A 22,257-nucleotide genomic window follows, 5' to 3' on the forward strand; every position below is an offset into this window, starting at 1 on the left:
CACAAATTCCACTGCTAGAGAGGACAAAACATGGACGTGTGGTGCTGGAACCAGAACAGTCTGAGTGAATCAAGCCCTTGTGTTCGCCTCTTCCAGCCACCAGCTGGTAAGGCAGCTGTGTCCATCAGCTCAATTATGACATCTTTGCTTCTCTTAAAAGCCCTACTGATATTCAGTGGTCCACTTGTGTATCCGTGGTGTCATTCAACACCTCAAAGGACAATCTATTTCTTTAGAACCTTGTTTTGCAAAAAAAACCCCAAACTTGGTGCTGATGTATGTAGCTGAGTTTAGGGCCACTTTGGGGTAGGAGTAGTGAGATTCTGATATCATCTTGGAAATGGATCAAAACGCTGAACATTTCTCAGCTAACAGACCTGCAATGACACCGACTGATTCAAACATTTCTAGGATTATTTATGTGATTATAAAACTGCTGCAAGTTAAGCTTTCAGCTATTGCAGCAATATAGAAATGCTCTTATATCAGTCTAAAAGTATATTTTATAAGGTTCAATACATTTAAGTAGGTTTTTTGGGTGTTTGGTTTGCTTTTATTTCTGGCAGAAATAATCCTCAATGAGTGGAATACTGAATGCTCTGTAAACTATCAGTTGATTGGGGATTTAGTGCTACTGTAGTAAGATGAGTTTTAGAAAGGGAAAACCTGATAGTATCTGACTAGAAGGATAGGAAGAACGTTCTATCATTGAATTGATCATTCAGTAGACTCAAAAAAACAAACAAACAAAAAAAAAACCAAACCAAACAAAAAAAAACCCTCTTGCAACAGAAACTGGTTACTACAATTCTTTTTTCTGCAGTAAAAAAGTATAAGCAGTGATATACTAGCAGCCACAGCTAGAAGAACAAGTGCCTGTAGCTCCCATTATTGTTAATGTGAATTTTTATTTCACTTGTGCTCATTGTAGAATGTTGCTCCACTGGACCATATGGAAACTTTTAGCACAAGAACTGCATGGGGTTTTAATTAAGTGACTGTAGTTTTCTTTCTCACATGCTCCAGTACAGGAGAAGAGTTTGGGGTCTAAAAGAAACCTTCTAACAATGCTCAGTGTGGTTTCTTTATCAGTAGTCACATAGGGAAAGGGGTTATGCTAGGTGAAAAAGAAACAGAAAAAGTACAAGGACTCATATAGATTATTTTTTCTAGTGAATAGATCGTCACGTATGTCAGCACGGATATGGATCTGGGATTGCAGGAATGTGTGCAAAGTCATGCCCTATAAAGACTCTGGAGAATGCAGCATGAAACCAAGTTGATTGTCCTCATTTGGAGCTGAACTGGACCTTAGACAGGAATACAAGCAAGAAGAGAGGTTTAAAAATAATTACAGAGCTCTGGTTCCTCAAGCACTTCTTCACAAAATTAACATAATTCACAGGAGTGATCCCATTACATCCACAGCGTTACTCACTGGCCACAAAATTAAAGCTCGTGAACTACTTGACTGTCTCTGACCTGAGGGATTTGTTTTCATCTGTGCACCCTGGAACAACCTCGAAATGACTTAGCTCTCCATTGATAACTCCACTGTAGCTCTTCTCATCACCTTTCTCATGGAGACAAATGCTAGTGTTTACAGGACCAACTTCTTCATTGAAAACATTCATTACCAACTTGGGCAGCTACCATACAGTGTCTATTGCCCGTGTTCCATGATACTGATTAAACCAGAGACCTTACATCAAAATAATTTAATGATACTTCAAGAAGAAAAACATCACAAATGTCATATATTGCCACCATCCTGAGATTGTGCTTTGCTACAATTAAAACCACAGTCAGAAGATCGAGAATTTACACGTCATTTTGTATTAAAAAAATGAATACTTAGGAATCAGGAATGTAGAAGTCAATGTGTGAAAAATCCCTTCCTTTTCTCCCCAGATTTAAAATATTTATCCATTGTAATAACGCAGTTTAATGCTCACAAAATCACATCAGATCAAATCCAACATCGAGGTGCTAAGATAAACGCAAATTGTCTCCTTTGGATCATCACCCTGGAATTAAAACAATAAAACATGTTACTGATATTATTAGTCCAGTAGGAAAATAACTTTCTATATTCAAAACCAGCCAATAGCTTGTATGTATTTCACCTTCTGCATGTGCTTTGACAGCTTTATTACAAACTGGAGGTTGCTGACATTCACTACACTGGCTCACAAAAGTCTCCTGGCTAAGCTGGGCTGCCAGTGCTCAATCTAGCTCAGGCATCTGCTCATTCTAAACGAGTGCTTCTATTCAGCACCTCACCTTCACCGCCCTCTGCAGCCTTCTAAACTGAACAGGGCTGGGCGCAGCCACATCCACTGCTCATCTGAACATGGGTAACTTTTAAATGATATTATCTTAATCATATTTTGAAACAGCTAGTGAATGAATTTATTCTGTTTGTCCAACAGGCTACTTCTGCTGCTGTAAAACAAAATAAAACCCTCCTAAATCTGTACATATTTCTTTTTTATTTTTTGTTCCATTTGATTTAACATCTAATGCAAATTCTAATCTGATTTAATCTATTTTTTTCCTTCTAATCGGGTGGCGTTTAAATAAACAGAAGCAACTTATCTCCACTTGTTTCCTTACTGTCATTATTCTTAATGCACGTTGCTCAGCAGCTGAACACACGAGCAAAGTATGGACTTTAAAGCCATGTGGCACGGGCACTAACACAGAAGACTTTTCTTCTAATGCTGCACACATCTAATATTTTGACACTGGTTAATATTTGGGGAGGCTGAAATTCAGCTGCCTGGCAGGGATTCAGATGTGTCTTCATTTCAAAATGTGATATTTTCCTCATTAGAAGTAAATTGGGGTGTAGCTCATGTGTCTTCAGCTACATTGCACCACTGCAAGGACAGAAGAATTCCAGTAGAATTTAGCCTCATATTGGCGTCCTACAGTTATAAATAGGCTATTTATAACAATTATAAATAGATTCTTTATAACATTATTTATAACTGATTTGCATTTCCAGTAACTTCTAATATTAAGAAAATTCCACATGCTGGCAGGGTGGCACAACCCAGCTACGTTTGATGAGAAGAGGATCACGAGTAGGGAGGCAGGCAGCCACCTGCTTTGCATGATGCTGCTCAGTTAGCTCCACCCCAACTGGAAGGCTGCACGGCTTCTTTCTCAGTCACAAATAGATGGCTTTTCTTCACCTGCATGCAATTAAAAGCCCAGACCCAGCCGATACTTTCCAGGTAGCACACACTTCCACTTGGGCAGCGGAGCCTTCGACTTTTCTCTCCAGCCACCAGCATTTCCCCGCTCAGCCTCTCCTCCTGCAGCACCTTCTGCCCAGACAATTGAGCACTATTCCCTGCCCCGGGCTCAGGGAGACTCAGTTCCATTCTTATTCACCGTGTTTTTTTTCCTGCTGACTGACTCCTCTGAGCAGCTGCTTAACGCTGCTGTGCTGTATGTCAAAGCAACACATACTCATCTTCCCTACTGTCTCTTTCCAGCAAGCAGAAAACCCGATGGTTTCTTGGTCAGATATCGTTTGCATTTTAACCAGGCTTCTGAGCCATCACATTTTTGCCATTCTGATTAATTCATCATCTGACATTTTTTCTAATCAGATTTTTCTCTCTATTTTTAAACAGGATTCAGGCCATTTCCCCTCCCTGAGCCCATGTTTACTTGAAGCTAATGACATGCCTTTCAGGCTTATCAGGTTAAAGCAATGAACAAACAAGACTTCTTCCTTCAGCTGCAGGGCCATAACAAAAAATGATTCTGTAATTTAATACCAAATAATAAAGACCATTATTTTAATTACATTTTGAGGTTTTGCTGATGTCCCATTTCCCATCTTACAATCTGTGATGGGTATGCATCTACTTTAACGTAGACATGCATTTCTGCTGAGCACAATCTTAATAGTGCAGGAGTGGATATCAAGGTTGATGGAGTTTTCCACATTGTTCCAAACCAGTTGTAAAGGACTCTCACACCTGACAGTCCCTTCTATCCAACACCTCTGCAATGGCAAGAATGCTGCAGAAAATATTCATTGAAATGCAGGAATGTTCTCTCTGTGGTATTCTAGCATCTGCTACCTGCTTGCAACACAGCACTTCTTATTCATTCACTTCTTATTTACAGCAGCAGACTTGTGTTCCAGTAAGGTGTGAGGGAAACTCTGCCTGAGAGCTTTGTGGATGCCCAGTGGTAAAAGGAAGCTTCAGCTACCCACTAACAGGGAACGGTGGGAGCAGGAATAACATTTAAGAGAATTTGAAAAGAGAAATGAGATTGTTCAATTTTTTAGAAAAAGTCATCTTCTGCAAAATATACTCATTATAGGATTTCAATTATCTCTTATATTTGATAATAGTAGCAGAACGATAGCTCACATCGAAAGCATTTCATTTCTTTTTATTAAAGGACTAACTTTTCTCTTTGTAAATAGGAGCGAATAACTCGGCGGAGAAAAATCTCCAGGCAGCACAAGTTCTACAACTTCTCCTTCTGGCTGCTTTTTCCTTTACAGCTCATTTTGTAAATTTGACCACAAAAGTCATTTTCAGCCTGCAAAGCATGGACAGCATTTAATTAACCCATACAGATGCTTAAACATTTTTGTGACTCCTATCTGCTTCTCTGGATGAAAAATTCATAAGGAGCCGCCTTTCATTTTCCTATTTGGTGTAGTTTCTACAATTAAAATTACATGGAATGTCTCCAGTGATTTATATTGCAGAAGGAATAAATACAATGGAAACTGCAGGATATAAACAGCTTGGCCACTAAGAAAAATACATTATGTATTTCTTAACCTTTCCAATATGTCACAGCCTTTTTCAAGCAGAAAAGCTTACCTTAGCCACATGAAATCACATACACGTACATTACCTTTGAAATAATCTCCTACCACGGACTACAGACAAGTACGGGCTCACCAGATAGGCTAGAAGGGACTGGGAAACTATTTTATTTTCATGCTAACAATGCATGAAAGCAGTTTATTTTCCTATTTCTTCAAAGAAACTTGCGCCATAAAAAGGTTCTGCCTTTTTTTTTATTAGCAATCAGCGAGTTTAAAACTTAGCGGTTCCTGATCACAAACCAACTGCGAATGTATCTTTGGCGGCATGTCTTCTAAATAGCATCAAAAGGTACTTTTAAATGTATTTCATAACTGAGCCATAGAAAAAAAATAAAGCCTTTAGCTTTCAAACTTTCTGGCTTGAGCAAACTGATGCTATTTTAACTTATTTAAATAGAGATACAGTAGTAAGATTACATCAGTCCAATTAAAGTCCACTGCATGTGGTGGTTCTACTGTACAGTTCACTTACTGTTATATTAACTTGAACCCTCTGGGAAAACAGAGTTGAAAGGCAAATCTGACAGCAGTATTCTGAGCTGGGGAATTTCTGGGTTAGCTTAGAAAATGAAGAATTACAGGCACAGAAACAAGCTACCCAGGGCAGTGGTCATGGCCCCACGCCTGCTGGATTTCAAGAAGCTTTTGGACAATGCTCCTAGACATTGGGTTTGCATTTTTGGTGGTCCTGTGTGGAGTCAGGAATTCGATTCAGTGATCCCTGAGGGTCCCTTCCCTTGAGACATTCTATGGTTCTGTTCTACCTATCTATACAAATAGGGAAAATCAAGATTGAAAACACACAGACAAGTGTTTTCAAAGTCATCTGTAATCTGTACATGGTAAAATGGTTCAAGGTCAAGGGCCAGACTGTTTGCTGCATTTCTTTAAGGCAATGCACAGAAGGCACAGGACCAAGAGGGGTGGAACAGTTTGAATGAACAGAGAGGGTATGACACTTCATCCTGTATTTGTAACTCCCAGATTCTGGGCTGCCTCAAGGCAAAATGCTCAGCAAGATCTGCTGTAGTGTATGGCAGCTTCTTCACTGCTGTCCACAAGCTGCTCTCCAGCCCAGGGCTGAGACAGCATACTGCTCCAAACATACATTTCCCTAGTAAGAGGGAATAAGATTGTATACACGCTAGTCCTACACAGGGCCAACTTAATCCTTACTTTAGACTCTATAGACACTTAGAAATACTATGTCAGGATTAGTTGTCTTCTCTTGTAGATTACAGTGCATGACTCCTTTAAAGAAAGTGATGCACAAAGGAGGTAGGTTCAAACTAAACACAGGTTGGTGGAAACGTTTATCTGAGATGGGGACACTACCAACTGACTGTGAATTGCAGTGATAATGTGTGTTTAGCTATCCTCCCATCTAAAGTTCACACTTAGAAAGCATTTCTCAGCTCTGCAGTACATTATATATATTATCCAATATTTCTCTTTTTTTACGAACACCTTTACTGATTGCAAGGTAGAAACGTCTCCTTAAGGAAGAGTACAAAACTGGTTGCAAAACCATTTTCATTTGACACAAGACTTAAATAAAGACATTTTATGTCATAGGAATGTGACCTACCTTTTTAGTCTGATACACATTTACCAAACTGCACCTTCAAAATGCCTTTGCCATGAAGCTGAAGGATCTGGTTGTATTCTTTGGGCATCGCATGGAAACCTGGTTTGGGCAGCTGGTTGTCATAATAGTGGTGGCTGATTGGTATCTTCTCTGTGGATTGTGAGAAAGGCCAGAAGCCATAGAGCTTCACATTCTCACACAGCTCAACAGCAGCACTGATGATCATAAAACCTGATGATAATCGGTAGGCTTTTACACCCTTAGTTCTCCAAAACCGGGCAAGACTTTTAAGATAGGTGGGGTGGAAAAATATTGCCTTTTGGGTTGCTTTGAACTCTTGCAGAGTGTGATAGACTTTAAAAGAAGTAGCTGTGTTGCTTCTGAAGGAAAATGCTGGCAATAAAAGGAAAGCATCTCCATAGGCTGCAACGTTCTCCACAAATTCTGTCTTCTTTTTATTTAGTCTGTTGTATCTGCCAAGTACAATATTTTAGGAAAAGAGTGAATGGAATACACTATGATATAAATACATTACAAACCGAGACTGCATAACTGAACTTGCACATAGGAGTTGTAAACTCTTCTGTACCAGTTCAGCCTGTCTACATTTCAAATTCACACTGATCTGCTATATCCTGTCAATGTGCTGCAAGGAAAAATCTGGCTGTTTTGTATAAGAAGAACACGTTACATATGATTGATTTGTCAATATAGGAGTTACTGGAGAAGAAATGTTCACAGCTAATGAGACTAAGACCAGTTTACAGAAGTGGTTGATTCATAAAAATTTGAAGGAGAATTCAAAAAACAAAAACAATACATTCTCTGCTTAAGAATACTTCCCTAATGGTATGTACCGCATGTATGTGTGATAAGTGTTTCTTCCATCAACATGTATACAATAGCCCCTCTTCAAACCTTGGGTGTCTGCCTTGTGTAGAAATACTATTATGCACGTGAGCAGTCTTGAAGCATTAAAGATGAGTGGGTGCTCAAGTTTTGCAGGGTTATAGTTGCTCTTGATGTGCCTTTAAAACAGCAGAAATACAGGTGTTTCTACTTATCTCCTTTGACAACAAAGGGAACAACGGTGCTCTAATTTCACAGGTGAAGAAGATTTATACTCAGTTGGTTTGGCTCTCCAACAGTCAGCAAAGAGACATTTTTCTCATCATTGAATAATGCAGTGCTCCCAAACACTGAACTTTACAGAGCGATACTAGACACAAGGATGCCTCTCAATTAATTTACTTCATAGACCTTAGTTGTCTGAATCATCTGAGCATATGGCAATTACAGTTCCTTTGGGTTTCAAAGCACTGAGTCCTCTTTTTTTGGCAGCTGCCCACGTGAGCAGTGCACTTTCACCTTTTATTGGCTACCAGAGACCACTGTTCACAAATGGCTCTATTTCCAGAAAATGGAAAAAGTATTTTCATTGCTCTTTGCAACTTGAGTATGTTCAAACACCAGTCTCATGCAGAACTTCAACACAGAGGATAGCAGCTACTGCTATTTCAAATCAAAAGTTTCTCACTGTAATTAGCAATTGCCTCTTCCACAATTGAACTCATGCAAAGAGAGAGACAACTGGTCTCAATTTGAAGGGATTTAAACTTACAGTTTCAGCTTCTCAGAAAAATCCCATTACCAGCAGACTCTGAAACACAATGAATGAGAGACTCTCAGCCCCTCCTGCTTGGCCTAGTCCCCTGTGCATCCAAGAGCTATGTAGTGAAAACAAGCGAGGGTCCTGAGCTTATTGCTAAGGGTGAATTTCTGGCCTCTCCTCCCAGAATTATCTTTGTTTCTACTCAGTGTACTATGTATAAAAAGCCTTCATGTCAGAATTGAGATGTCTGTACTTCCTTCTTAGCTAGAAGCCGGAACTTTCTTTCCCTTCAAGTGTTTCTGCTATAAGGTGTGGTGTAGCCCAGCTTCATTAGGACACACAAAAACTGTGCTTGTTTCCTGCAAGAGAGTCTGTTAACATTTTGGCTTGCCTGGGCCACCTTGAGTGAAGAGGAATTGTCTTGGGCTGTTGTTTTGGTTGTTGCTGAGTGAGTAGCGTGCATCCAAGGCCAGGCCTAGTTGCTCTGCATGGAAGGGATGGTGCCATGATGGCACCACAGGGCATGGGGCAGGTGGCAGGACGGGCTGGATTGGACTGCATGCAGTATGGGGGCCAAAGGTTGGATGCACCTGGAGAGGTAACATCAAACTAACTCAGTACTGAAACAATTAGAGATCAAAGTGAATTAAGAAAGAACAGGACTTCTAGATGAGAAAACAAAGTTAGCTCTGCTAACTGTGTGTTGCTTCCTTGTCCTCCTTGTCCTTTCCTCCTTCAGAAGCTTTAGAAGTCTTCTCTGAATACTTAAATAATCTTTTTTTTTTCTTTTTTTTTTCTTTTTCTTTCTTTTTTTTTTTTTTTTTTCCCCCAAATTCTAAAGACCTCCTATAATCTGTTGTCATCCTCACACAGGATTTCTTCACTAAGTCCTACTGACTTCAAGGTGGCTTCAATTGGCTAAAAAGTAATGAGTGTACCTGTGGCAAGGGACTGTGATTAAGGTCAGAGAAATCACTCGCTAATTCAGCAGTCACCAGCTGAGTTACTGGACACACTTTTCCTTCTCCGATTTCTGTGCACTTCCACTAACATTAATGAGCCAAATCTATTTTGTGACAAGCTCTAATTCATCTTCATTTAACTTAAAAAGGGCTGGGTAGCCATCAAAGTAGTTAACACTTATTGCAAGAGTTTAGTTTATATCCTGAAATGATGTCAAATGCCTGTTAGTCATTTCTATGCTGACTGTACCTTTCCTTCTGTCGTCTAACAAAGGAAAAAAGAAAAAAAAACAAAGCCAGCTTTGCCTGATGTGTATTTGACAAATACTGATACAACAGACAATGAGACACAGTAAGATCAGTAAGCAGTAAATAACGTGCCACGACAGTCCTTTTCATAGATAAGCTGCAGCTCCAGACTGCTGAAGATGTCTGAAGATGTTGGATTAGTCAGGCTGGCCTTATTAGATTTTCTTTTCATCAGGGGAGTAAAAAAACTGAGAAAAAAAAGAGTGAGCAGTATGGAATGAAAAAACAGATTGCAGAGGTTGGGTGTCCATTTAGGAAATATCCTTCATCAGAACAGCTCTTTAGCATATTAACTAGGATCATGGGTTTACAGTCCTACTGATAGAGCTGGACACACATTTCCAAGCTTTCCTGATTTATTACTGTAATTCCTTTCTTACATTATGGGGTCATAAAGGTCATGGAAGGAAAGGAAGCAGCTTATCCTTGCTATCATCAGTTTTACTCAGTCATAAAGTTTAGACTGGTGCCAACCAAGTAACTTGCTAATCTGGGTACTGCTGACTGCTTTCTGCTAAAATAAATAAATAAATAAAGGCCAAGCTTAATAGATTTCCATTTAGAATGGTACATATTTTACATGGGAAGTAAAGCTCATTAATGAAGTAATCAGTATGCACTGCTCGCTGTATTGTTATCTCAGTGGATTTTTAACAAAGTCTAAACACGTCAAGCAATTATTTAATATTGCAGAGAAACAGCATTTCAGTATTACTTACTTCTGAGCTATGATACTTGGATTAACCGTCACAAGGTTTGTTTTATTGCCAACATCTTTGCTAATGTTTCCCACTGTTGGAGGAAGGTTACACCTGAAATTGAGAAACATTTATTTAAGCAGATGCTTCACAGTATTTATTTGCAAATTCCTCTGTTGTGCAATGACACGTTAATGCAGCTCCCAGGAACCCCTAAGTACTTTACAAATATTAAATAAGGCTTACAGCACTAGCACTTTTGGTAAAAATAATAATGATCTACTGTACAGATGGTTAAAATAGGGCATAGAGAGCTCATTTTCATAAATCATCTCACAGATCAGAAGCACAGTTAAAATCCTGTAAAGAGACAGTCCATGAATGCCCTATGTTAGCTGCCTGAAAATACTGCACCTCTTGCCTAAACAATGCATTTAATCTGCAAAGTTTTCTATTATTTTTGGTCTAAAAAGGCTGATTGATACCAAACCCTCAGCTGGCACAGAAATGCTGATGGCTGTTTCATAAGATAATAGCAGAACTTGCCCAACTGCAGAAAGAATGGTCACACATTTAGGTTTAGCGTGTTAGTATACAGAATTCTCCCTTGTATTAAGATCAGTTATCAAATTGGAAAGATTTTTAAAAATTATTTGAAAAGCTCATATATTACTCAAAGACAGGAAAGGAAACAGAGTCAAGACCATGCGATTGGGCATCGTTGAGAGAAGTATTTTGGTTAGTGTTTCCTGGCAGAAACAAGAATCTCTTGCTTGCACTGAAAGAATGGGCCAAATTTTGCTCTGAATTTTCCTGTTTTTCTCCATATTCTACAGAGGGAGCTGAAGAGACAGGATGAGGCTGTGAACAACCTGATCTAACCATAAATGTCATAGAAAAGCTTGGGTTGGAAGGGACTGTAAACATCATCCAGTTCTAACTCTCTGCTGTGGACAGGATTGCTGCCCACCAGATGAGGCTGTCCAGGGCCCCATCCAGGCTGGCCTTGAGTGCCTCCAGGGATGGGGCATTCACAACTCTAGGCAGCTGTGCCAGTGCCTCAGCACCCTCCGAGTAAAATATTTCCACATATATAACCTAAATCTCCCCTCTTTTAGTTTAAGTCATTTCCCCTTGTCCTCTTACTGATAGTGAGAGTGAGTAAAGGCTGATTGATACCATGTAAAAAGGAGGTCTCTCTCTAACTTTTAAGCTCAATTTCTGGATGGCCACAGTGAGGTTTCCCCTGAGCCTTCTCCAAGCTAAACAAGCCCAGTTCCCTCAACCATTCTTCATAGGAGAGGTGCTCCAGCCCTCTGATCATCTTCGTAGTCTTCTCTGGACCCAGTCCAACAGCTCCACATCTTTCCTGAGTTAGGGACTCCAGGCCTGGATGCAGTACTCCAGATGGTGCCCCACAAGGGACAGAGTAAGGGAGGACAATCCCCTCCCTCTCCCTGCTGGCCACACCTCTTATGGTGCAGCACAGGATACAGTCAGCCTTCTGGGCTGCCAGCACACACCGCTGGCTCACATCAGGCTTTACACCCACCAGAACCCCCAGATCTTTCTCCACAGGGCTGCTCTCAATGAGTTCTCCCCCAGTGTGCATGCATATCTGGGACTGCCTTAGCCCAAGTGCAACACCCTGCACTTGGCCTTGCTGAACCTCATTAGGTTCTCACTCTGGGCCTTTCCAGTTTCCTCTGGATGGCATTCCTTCCTTCTGTTGTGTCAACTGCACCACCCAGCTTGGTGTCATCAGCAAACTTAGAGAGAACCTGAAACCACTGGGTGTTGATCATACCTGCTCACTGCAGTGCAGTTGGACTAGGTGGTGCTTAAAGGTCACAATTCCCTTCCAACTCAAATGATTCTATGACTAAATGAAAAAATATTTTAGAAGATGCTCACAGATGGTAAGACAAATACTGGGGCAGTTAAGTAACTGCATTAGCGACCCAACCTGTGACTAGGTAAACCCATTGGCAAAAGTAAAGATGGTATTTAACAACAGACTTGTTTTAATTTCAGAGACTTTTTCTTACTATCTTTTCCTTATTAAGAGAGAGAGAGAAGAAGAAAAGAAGAAAGAAAAAAAAAATATATATTTTTCCTTAAGAGTGTTGACTGGAAAGAAATATCACTTTCTCAGTTAATCAAGTTTCACACTACTGGCAAGGTATCCTTGTAATTTTGGATTATATATGTAATCCCTTCTTTACTAAGGCAACAGTCCTTAAATCTATAAAGCTGGAGGAGTACCCTTTGAGAGGTAGATCTCTCCTCACTGCTACAAACTGGCATTGGTGTACTTCCACGCCTGCCAAGTTTGTAGAAATGTCCAACAGCCTTTAGAGAGATGAAGCGGCTCTTACCTAAACACAAAGTCAGAACTATCGATTTCTGCTCCACAGCTGGAATTTTTCAGAATGCCTCCATTTCCAACCACTGCACAGTTCTTGAAAGGATAAACTGAAAGAGGAGAGGACTGCAAACAAATAAAAAGACACAGTGCATGATTAATAAATGTTTTGAATGTTTCTTTGTGCCTTCGGTCATTTGTCCTCGAAGATTTAATCTCGTAAATCCCAGTGAAAGCATTCACCATTTAGCAGACAGCACTGCCAGGCTCAGACGGCCAAAAGACAAAAATAGTCACCAACAGACTGAAAACCACTACTTCTGTCTTCAGTCTTTTGATGGTATAGCATCAGACCAGTAAAATGGGATGATATAATTTACATTTGTGTAATGAAAAAAAAACCAACCAAGCACTGGATTGAATCTTTGAAAAGCTAAGGAACTAGATCCTGCTGAACATAGCTTACATTCTCCCATTTTCCTTCATATTTAAACAGATTGGGAATTGTCACATTGTCATCATCTGTGTCAGCTAATAGGAGGTAACCTTGCTTATGCTTATGACTTTGTCATCACTCAATTATATTTGAGGTAAAATGATGAATTTAGTGGAACTTTAAGGTGCTGCAATGGATTAGTACTTGCCCTGGCTTAACTCACAATGAATTTGACTGCTAAGTGAAGCAGTTACTGCTTCTGGCTGTTCATCTTCTCTGTTTCCCTTCTTGTTATAGGTTGCTGTCTTGCCCTGGGGAACCTGAATGAGACCTTAGTGCATCCACTTGTGAATGAGCACAGATCACAGCTTAGCAAATTAATGTAAATTGTTGTTTATTGCTGTTGATATTAATTTAGTTGGTTATTATCCCAGGGTCTCCAAAACTTCTCATACTTCTCGTTCAGTCCCTCCTGCTACAGGCACACAGACATTCAGCAGAGAAGGCCAACAGCAGGGCTACTTCGAACGCAGAAACTCAATCTACATGTAAAAGTGAGTCAAAACTTGCTTACACAAAGCATTATCCCTCCTCATATTCTCATCAATTTGCTAAAAAAAAATAAAAATAAAAAAAATTAAAAAAAAAAAAAAAAAGCATAAAGGGAAACTGTTATCAACAAGGTAAAAAGAGCAGGGAAAACGGCAGATGTCACGTTGCCTGGCAACATATCATTAACCACGTTCAAGTATCTTGTTTAATTCTGAGAAGACAGTAGGAGAACACACAGGACAGAACTGTGGCTAGCCCGGCAAACATACATTAAGAGATCCTGTACTTTTTCTTTCATTTGGAACCACTGTCACCTCTTCCATTTCTTTAGTGATTCACAACAGCATAAGAAAGGACTAGGCTCATCACACAAATCAGAATTGGATAGGACATCCTGTCTTTGAATTCCCAGAGCAGTTTCTCCATGCTGAGACACTGGCCCATGGGGAGGAAGAGAATTTCTCCATATTCTTGAAGTAGAGTTGCCACCTCATCCATTGTTTTTTTCATTATCATTCCAGAACATTGCTGTAATTGTGCTGGCATATGATGATGGGACACTCCATACCAATTTCTGTCCCAGACTGCCAGCACTTGACATCATCTGGATCTTGGGATAACTGATCTTTGTCTAGATCAATATTATACATCATCTCCAGCACAGCTAATTCCCTCAGGTACTAGATACATTTCTTGTGGTCCATTTGCCTGGGAAATGTACCATGTCTTCCTTAGGGTGAAGGTTTGAGTCCCTTTTCCAATTGCTTTGTTAATGACTCCTTACCTAGAAAGAGATCCCAGCTGCCCGGCTTTTATATCTACTAAGACCAGGCTACTGGCCCCATTATTCCAGCATTGGAGCAGCCAGGTGACAACATGATCTCCTGAATGATGGCTCAGGTCTTTTCACATCTCACATTTCACCCACAGTAAGGGGTCAGACATTTTTGCCCCCTTCATGAATGCTGATTCTTTCTTCTGTCATTATGCTAGCCCTGCTTCATTATCTCCCATCCTTCTTTTAGTAGGGGTTTATTTCCTTACTAAATGAGTTGACTTTTGCAGCCATTTATTTGCCTTTTATATAAGGGCAACTGATAGTGGTTCTCTAGTTGAACTACAAGGCCTGTCACAGGGGACAGAGCAGTAGCTGGGCTCCAGATACCTCTTTCCCTTTAGGGTACTGTAAAGCATTGAACAGGACTCAGTAAAAATGGACCAGGTCCCAGCCCACTGCAGTGATTCTTGTCTCTCTAGGATTGCCAAGGCAACAGCTGACCTCTTCCAAATTCTTCAAGATTCTGCAGTTGTTCAGAGGTGAAATTCCAAAACACTGGGGGTGTCCACTGCTTTAGGTACCCATCCATATCAACCCCCACTCTCTGCCACTCATAACTATCTAGCCTCAGGGCAGACCTCTGGAGGATGTTCATAGTTTTTTAACCTTAAACAAAACCTGAAATACATTAAGTAGGCATAGCATTAGGAGCATACTGATTTGAACATCACCACTTGTTTCTACCATAGCCTGGCTCCCTGAGGAGACCAAGCAAAGAGTGAAATTATTAATAGTTTCCAAGATATGGTTTCCAAGGTATGAAGATTACAGAAATATCAAATACAAATATCAGATTAGTTTTGCAACCAGCGTTACAGAAAAATGATAACCTTAGTCCAGCCCCCAGAGATGGCAAACAGCGCAACAGGGATTATATATAGCAAGTAATATGGTTCCATGGAAAAACTCTGACAGATCTCCAAAAATAATAAAAAAAAAGAAACATTGTGACCAGAACTATTAAATTACTGTAAAGCTTGTTACAATTTTGTTTTAACAAGCTCTCATCAGATCTGTTGTCATCTCAACCCTTCAAGCTTCACATTGGTTGCCAAACCAATGTGACTGCTGAAATTTAATCCAGCAAGTAGCTCAACACCACATAGTCATTTGTTCACTCTTCCCCAGGTAGAATAAGGAGAGGACTAGAAACAAAATAGAACTCAGGGGTTGAGATAAGAACTATTCAGAAAAACAGAAAAAGAAAATAAAAACAACAATGCAACAATAACTTTACATATATACAATTACCCACCAACCAACGCTCCACTACCAACACAAGGTCTCACCACTTGCCAACCAACACACAGCCAATCCACAAGCAGAAACCACCCCCAAAGCCAGCTCTGCACCCATGCTATGGAAAAATCCCTGGCCTAATTCTGTCCACCTTATCTGGCTCTGTCCCACCTCCCTCTGCCGCACCATAAAGGCAGCAGCTTTTCCTCACTGAGTGGCCCAGCTCAGCTCTTTTACCACTCAGAAGCGGCCAAAGCAGCAGTACAACATTAACAGTCTCAGCTGAAACCAGGACACCTTTGTCTGGTTTCTAGATCTTAAATCTCTGCTAAAAGACCCTCGCTACAAAATCTAATTCCTTTGCTCAGTCTGTCTTCCTGGCTGCAAAGACTTCATCTTACCATCAGATTTATCCCCAAAATAGCCTCCACAAGTGACAAGCCTTAGCCTTCAGGAGAAACAGCATGGGAATACCAGGAATATGAAATATAGCTCTAAACTGAAATGCATTTTAAAATATGAAAAAAATAAGCAACTTTCCTCATTTCTTCAGCTCTGAATTTAGCTGACTGCCATGACAGGCAGCAGCTCGGGTTTTGTAGTAACTCTACCTGCAACCAGATCTATGCTGTGCTGTTCATGCCTATAACACTGGCAAAGGAAGGCTAAAAAAAAGTCACACAAAGTGAATGAGGAAAACCATGACAACAGGGCAAAGGGGTTCTTCCAGAGAAATAAGAGAAAGCAGCAATATTACTATTCCAAAGTATATAAGATATTGCAGTTCTAATAGCAGGAATGGATACAGTTCTTACCGCAGGCAGCATTCTAAAAATGTCTTCTGTAATGTGGATGGTCTTTCTGCTGTCCACTTCGTAACTCATGTTACTTCCCAGTGGGGTGTTGTTTTGAGAAGCAATAAAATTGTGAACTGCATTACAGCAGGAAGCTAATTCTGACCTGAAAAAAAAACAACACACACAAACCAAACCTACTCAGAGACAGGCAAATAAATAGCAATGAGGTAGGAGAGAGCTTGATGAATGAAAACCATTTCTATCCAATCAAACACCAAAAGCTCGTATAAGCACTCTATAAGAATGTTATTCCCCTTCTCTTACTTTGTAAAGCAAGCCCAGTTTCACAGCAAATATTCAGAAACGAATCAATTCAAGAGAACCTTCTCTTGAATGGCAATCATTTAAAGCTGTAATTCCTGTAAACTAAGTGTATTTCACAACTTGGTTTTTGGCATCATTTGAATAAAGGACAAAGTATTTCAAGCAACACATGTCTGCAGATTACTAACAACCAGGGAAAATCCTTATTTTCCCAACAGTTGTTCAGGTGTTGTCTGCCTTGGGTATTTGCAGTCATCAGTTCGCATGTGCTGTTGTAATGAAGACAAAAAATGATTGTGAAATTTCACAGTGAGGAGATTTTTGTGACAGTTCAAAGAACCTATGAAATACCTGCAATATACCATCAAAATTTAAAGTATTCAGTCACAAACAGTGAGGTATTTTATCTATGCTTACTTACTCAATCCTTTATAAAGGGCAAGAAATTACCTTATATTACTGCACTGGGGGCTCTAGAACAGTGAGTTTCTCCAGGCTTCTGACAATCCAAGTCAATAGCATCAAAGTGTGATAAGGCATATTAAGAATTATTGCAATCTTTTAGAAAAGTGAGATTAAATATATCTGAAAGAGAATGTGGTGAAGGGACATGCCACACTGGCGAGTCATTGAGTTCTTCATAAATGAAGTACGTCATATATATCTAAAGACAATGAAATGCAAGGCTGAACCTGAAACCAGGGCTGAATACTCAAAAAGTGTAATAGATTTTCTAAACAAAACATTTGGAAAGAGTCAACCATATGATTTAGCAGAGGGTTGTTAGAGTTAAGGTACTATGGTTAGGCTGTGGTTGGACTTTATGATCTTCGAGGTCTTTTCCAACCTGGGTAATTCTATGATTCTATTCTATAAAATCATAACAAAATCTAATCCAAAATTAATTTTCCCTTACAGGAAGTCAGTCTTTAGGAAAGTATGACATCTGCAAAGTAATTAATAGGTTCCTCCATTTTTCCACAGTATCACCTATTTCCATCTCTTGACCAAGCCCTTTTATTTTCTGGAATGGAAATAAGCCTCTGATTTTACCTATGGTCTATCAAATATGAAGCAAATGTAATCTTAAATCAGACAGTAATCTCAGAGTTCTATGTTTTTGTTCACGTATACTGGAATGGAAGATTTCAGAGAACACAGCGGAGTTATCGATCTGTTTAGCGTTAAGAAAGCTATTGATTATGTGGTGGTGTGAGCTTATGTAAGCATAAATTGACCTTGCAGGGTATTTCATTTGTGTTTCAACTACGTTTTGTTGCAGTGTACGGATGTGTTAAGCAATATGGTTACATATGTTTGTGTAACATACTAAAAACTGTTCCTTTCAAGTAAGAGTAGGATCTCCTAACCTCCAAGAATGCTTCACACCCTTTTCCAAGGAGATAATAAAGCAGGCAAATGGTAATAGAGTTTGAATGAAATAAAAAGCGGGAGGTTAAATTACAGGACTTGGAAAATGGGTTGATTTCAACTGTTTCTTTCAAGACCTAGGGTTCTGTTGAGTTTTCTTTTTTTAAATGAAAGCTTACAAATCTATTGGTAGGTCTGAAATGTTGTGCCGGCTAAGTTGTGATGCAACACCTGGATTTTTAAAACCCATTTTATGCCCAGGAGTTTCCTTTTCTCTTCATTTTCTGTAAGGAGGGAGGGCAGAGCCTACAGCTATCACAGTACAAGACTCCCTGTGAAGAACTGTTGTATTTGTCAGGCTTCAAGCTATGCAAGATAGCCCAGAAACACAGTGCCCAGAGGCTTATTTGAAACACAGTGTCTGCTCAGCCCTTCTCCATATCCATCCTCCCTTCCTCCCCAGCCATTCTGAGGGCTTTTTTGGCTATTTGCTATCTTCCAGCAAAAACACAAGTTGCAGCTATTTGAAACTCCCCAAATTAGAATAAATCAAACTTAGAAGTCTGTAAAGCAAAGGGATATGGAGGTGTAAAAAAACAATTACAGCTTGCACCCAATTGGGCTCTGTAATTTGTTGCTCTAATGAAACATTTCTTTTAAGTGAAAAACCTTTGAAGAATACTAATACAATAATTAATATTCAAGTTACCTAGGGAACCTGAGACTCTACTGACTGCAGTTAGGAGAGCCGTTGCAGAGGAAGCCACCCAACACAGCTTTTTGTCTGGAGCTTTAAGAACAGCACTTCCAGGCAGCTGTGCGATTTTCTCTATTGGTCTCCCTTTTTCATGCAAAGTCATTATCAGCCCTCTCCTTATTACTGATTGTTATGATCATTACAGAAACACTAAGAGTCTTCAGCCCCCAAAGAATTAGCAAAGATTTCAATCGACATAGAACAAGTGATTGTAAGAAAGTGACGAAAGAAAGAGCCGAGGAGATGAAAGGAATCACAGTGAGAAGTACTGGATACAGTACTTAGTGAACAGATGGGTGGTTCTAAGTCCATTAAATAATAATTCATTTCTGCAACTGTTTGGCACAGTTTTCTCATGCACAGTATCACAAGTGTTAAATCAATCTCATCACAACTTCCAAATAAGTGGACTACTATCTTCCCTGAGGTACAGACAGCCCAGCTGTGCTTTAGAATACTTCTAGAAGTCCATAAACATTTTGTTAGTGTCTCTATCACTCACCTTACAACTTCTGTTGCCTCCAAGTCTACAAAAACATATATGTATGTAAACATCCTATCCTGTTAACTGTGAAAAGCAATGGTTATCTCCATCAGAACTCAGAAATCAGACACAAAACGCTATAACACGTTCATTTTAGAGAACAGTGATCTCTCTGCTGTCACTGAACCAAATTTTCAGATAGTAAAGCTGAAATATTCATGGCCAGGCATGATGCATCAATTGACAGGATACATCTATCTAATCGGGTGTGACACAAAGAGAACTACTAACCATTTAGAGAAGGAAATTTATTGATAATGGAGTTGGAGCTTTGTAAAAGATAACACAGTAGGGGAAAAATGGAGAGGGACACCGTGTAAGTATTAAAAAATACAAAACATTGCTCTAAGTCAGGCATGTCCAACCCTAGGGCCACGGACTGCATGTGGCCCCTGACTCAGCAACAACCACACACTTGTGTGTGATTGCACTGGGCTGAAACCAGGACAAGGGGAGGGCACAGAGCAGTGCTAACTCAAGTTATAGCAGATCACTGTAAGCATTTTGATAGATCAGCTAAACAGCCCTGGGAATAGTGAAAAATCTGCAGCCATGCTTTCTGTTTTGATAAAAGAATTTGAGATTAGGTTTCAAGATTGCAAAATAAATCATAAATTACATGTGACTTTTCAAATTGGACATATAGAATTGGAGTAAGATATCCAACTGAAACTTTCTATCACGTCCCTTTACTGGAATTTTATAAGCCTTCTCATAACAGAGAAAGATATCCTTCATGTCACAGTCACGCCTTATTCGTGTCATTGCTTTCTGGCAGTATGTATATTTGCAAACAACTATTTTGAAGGGTGAAGCATGGGAAGAGTAAAATTTTATCAAAAATCACTGACAAACACCTTGAGAACTCGCTAAGAATGGCAAACACTGTCATCGAAACAGCCTGATGCATCAGTTTCACAAAAACAAGGTCAAATATCCCCCTAGTTTTATATTTCTGTTGCTTTCTTCATGTTTTAATTAAAAAAAACCCAACAATTAGAAGAATAAGTTTTGTTACTTATGTACAATAATATACATTAATATTAATATATTAATATACATTAATATGATATATTTTGTATATAGCCAAAGCCAATTTCTCTTCAATCAAAGTAGCCCAAGCAAGCCAAAAGGTTAACCATTCATTTTCTAAGTAGAAGGTGTTCAACAAACATCTGTGCAAATGAATGCTTCTTTGCAGAAAGAATGTAATGTCACTCTTGCTATATAGCATTTGCACATTACCCACACCAGCAATGCTTACACAGTCATATCTATTTGTGGATCTTCAGCTGTACCCAGTCAGGAATTTACGACATAGAATAGATAACCAAACACAAAGTAAGAATGGCAATTATGTAAAGCCTGATGCTAAGGGTATTTCACACCATGGTTTTAATATCATTTGAGTAAAGGACAAAGTGTTTCAAGCAACAAATGTTAGTAGATTACTAATAATGGAAGAAAATATATATATTTTTCCCCAATACCTTGTTTTAGTTGTCACCACACTTGGGTACCTGCAATTAGGTAATTTAAATATTTCTCTATGCATCAGTAGTATGTATACAAATGCTGAAGAATTTCCCTAAATCACTTAGTAAGATGCCATTTACACCAGTAAACTAACAGTATTGCTAGGTATATATAAATACACAACCTTTTCTAGCATCCATTGTTAGGTTAGATAGGAGCTCTTTAACAGCAGCTGACAATTTTATGGGGCACTCTGGATCTTAACTGGATTGTGGGAACAATGAACCATGATTTCCCATGGGCTCCTCTGAGGGCAACCCAAATCTAGCAGTACTGATATCAGCATTTCAGATACTGAATTAACTGTAGGTCTGAGAGCCAACAGAGGCTGGACAAAATCCACCACAGAAGAGAGGTATTAAAGAGGAAATCACTGTTTGTACTTGCCTGACGATTCTCTTTGACTTTGAGAAATGCATGGGTAAATGGCACACAGTCGCCAAGAACCACTGAGCACTGCCAGATAGCAGTGAAGTCCAGTGCATGTGAGCATACATGCTGGAGCAGCTCACTAGACAACATTTGGAAAGAAGGAAAAAAGAGAGTCCACATAGCTGCATGGCAGAGCTGAGCTAGGCAGCAGAGGGTCAACCCAGAATCCTGCACTCTGCTTTTTGCACAGTGCCATAGCACAAGCACTGTGGCTTGTGCATACCAGGGCTCTCAGCTCCATCCCTTCTGCCAGCACATAAAGGCAAGTATTTCTTTCCTGAACTGCACTTTTAGTTCATATTCTGTTTTGTGGGTTTTTGTTTTGTTTTGTGGTTGTTTGTTTTTTGGCTTGGATCTGCTGGGAGTTTGGTTTATAAGGAGAAATGATGTGTACTCATTGGCAAACATCGCTGACTTCTAGGAACACAAGAGTTTCTGCATTGGATCACACTTTCATTCACCCCACTACTCCTGTGATAGTAGCCAACAGCAAAAGCTGCAGGGGAAAACACAAGAAAGCTGCTTTGAGAAATTCACTACCCCTGGGGAGCTTCTTTTGAACCTTATAAATTAGAGGTTAGTTAGTGTCCCCGAGCGTAAAACATTAAGTCCCTTTATAAATATTCAAATCTCTTCTTTAAAATTTCAGCATAATACTGAAATGTTCTGCAACTGACACCACGCCTGAGAAGCATGTAAGTGTACACTCCATTTAACAGATGGGCAAACAGGGAAAGAAGTCATGCAGCTTCTCTGCAGTCTAGTCAGCAGGCAGATTTCTGGTGGCATCGCAGGTGAATAATGTGACAGGCAGCTTCACACTCTCCTCCTGAAGGTGGCTAGTTGTATTACCCAGTTCCTGCTGCACGGCCCCTTTGAGACTAATTTCCTCTTCTGCAAAATGTGTGTGTTTATCTACCCACTTAATGAGATTTTTAGAATTGAGTAATATGTATGTTATACAATTGTTATGCATTACTGAAACTAGACAAAGTTAGAAAAAGGACGAGATGCACTGCTAAGG

At 39.7% G+C, this 22,257-nt stretch overlaps 1 protein-coding gene across 1 annotated transcript in view; it reads right to left on the minus strand.

Moving 5' to 3' along the window:
- Positions 1 to 795: 795 nt before the first annotated feature.
- Positions 796 to 22,257, minus strand: part of ST8SIA6 (ST8 alpha-N-acetyl-neuraminide alpha-2,8-sialyltransferase 6) — a 40,666-nt gene continuing 19,204 nt past the window's right edge. The window contains exons 5-9 of the mRNA XM_072329016.1: positions 16,288 to 16,432; positions 12,421 to 12,533; positions 10,064 to 10,156; positions 6,462 to 6,934; positions 796 to 2,027 (exon numbers count right to left, since the gene is read on the minus strand). Of these exons, the coding sequence (XP_072185117.1) occupies positions 6,466 to 6,934; positions 10,064 to 10,156; positions 12,421 to 12,533; positions 16,288 to 16,432 (820 nt within the window). The 3' untranslated portion in view covers positions 796 to 2,027; positions 6,462 to 6,465. The remainder of the gene's footprint in view (positions 2,028 to 6,461; positions 6,935 to 10,063; positions 10,157 to 12,420; positions 12,534 to 16,287; positions 16,433 to 22,257) is intronic.

Source organism: Excalfactoria chinensis, chromosome 2, assembly GCF_039878825.1.
Source record: "Excalfactoria chinensis isolate bCotChi1 chromosome 2, bCotChi1.hap2, whole genome shotgun sequence".
NCBI classification, from domain to species: domain Eukaryota; kingdom Metazoa; phylum Chordata; class Aves; order Galliformes; family Phasianidae; genus Excalfactoria; species Excalfactoria chinensis.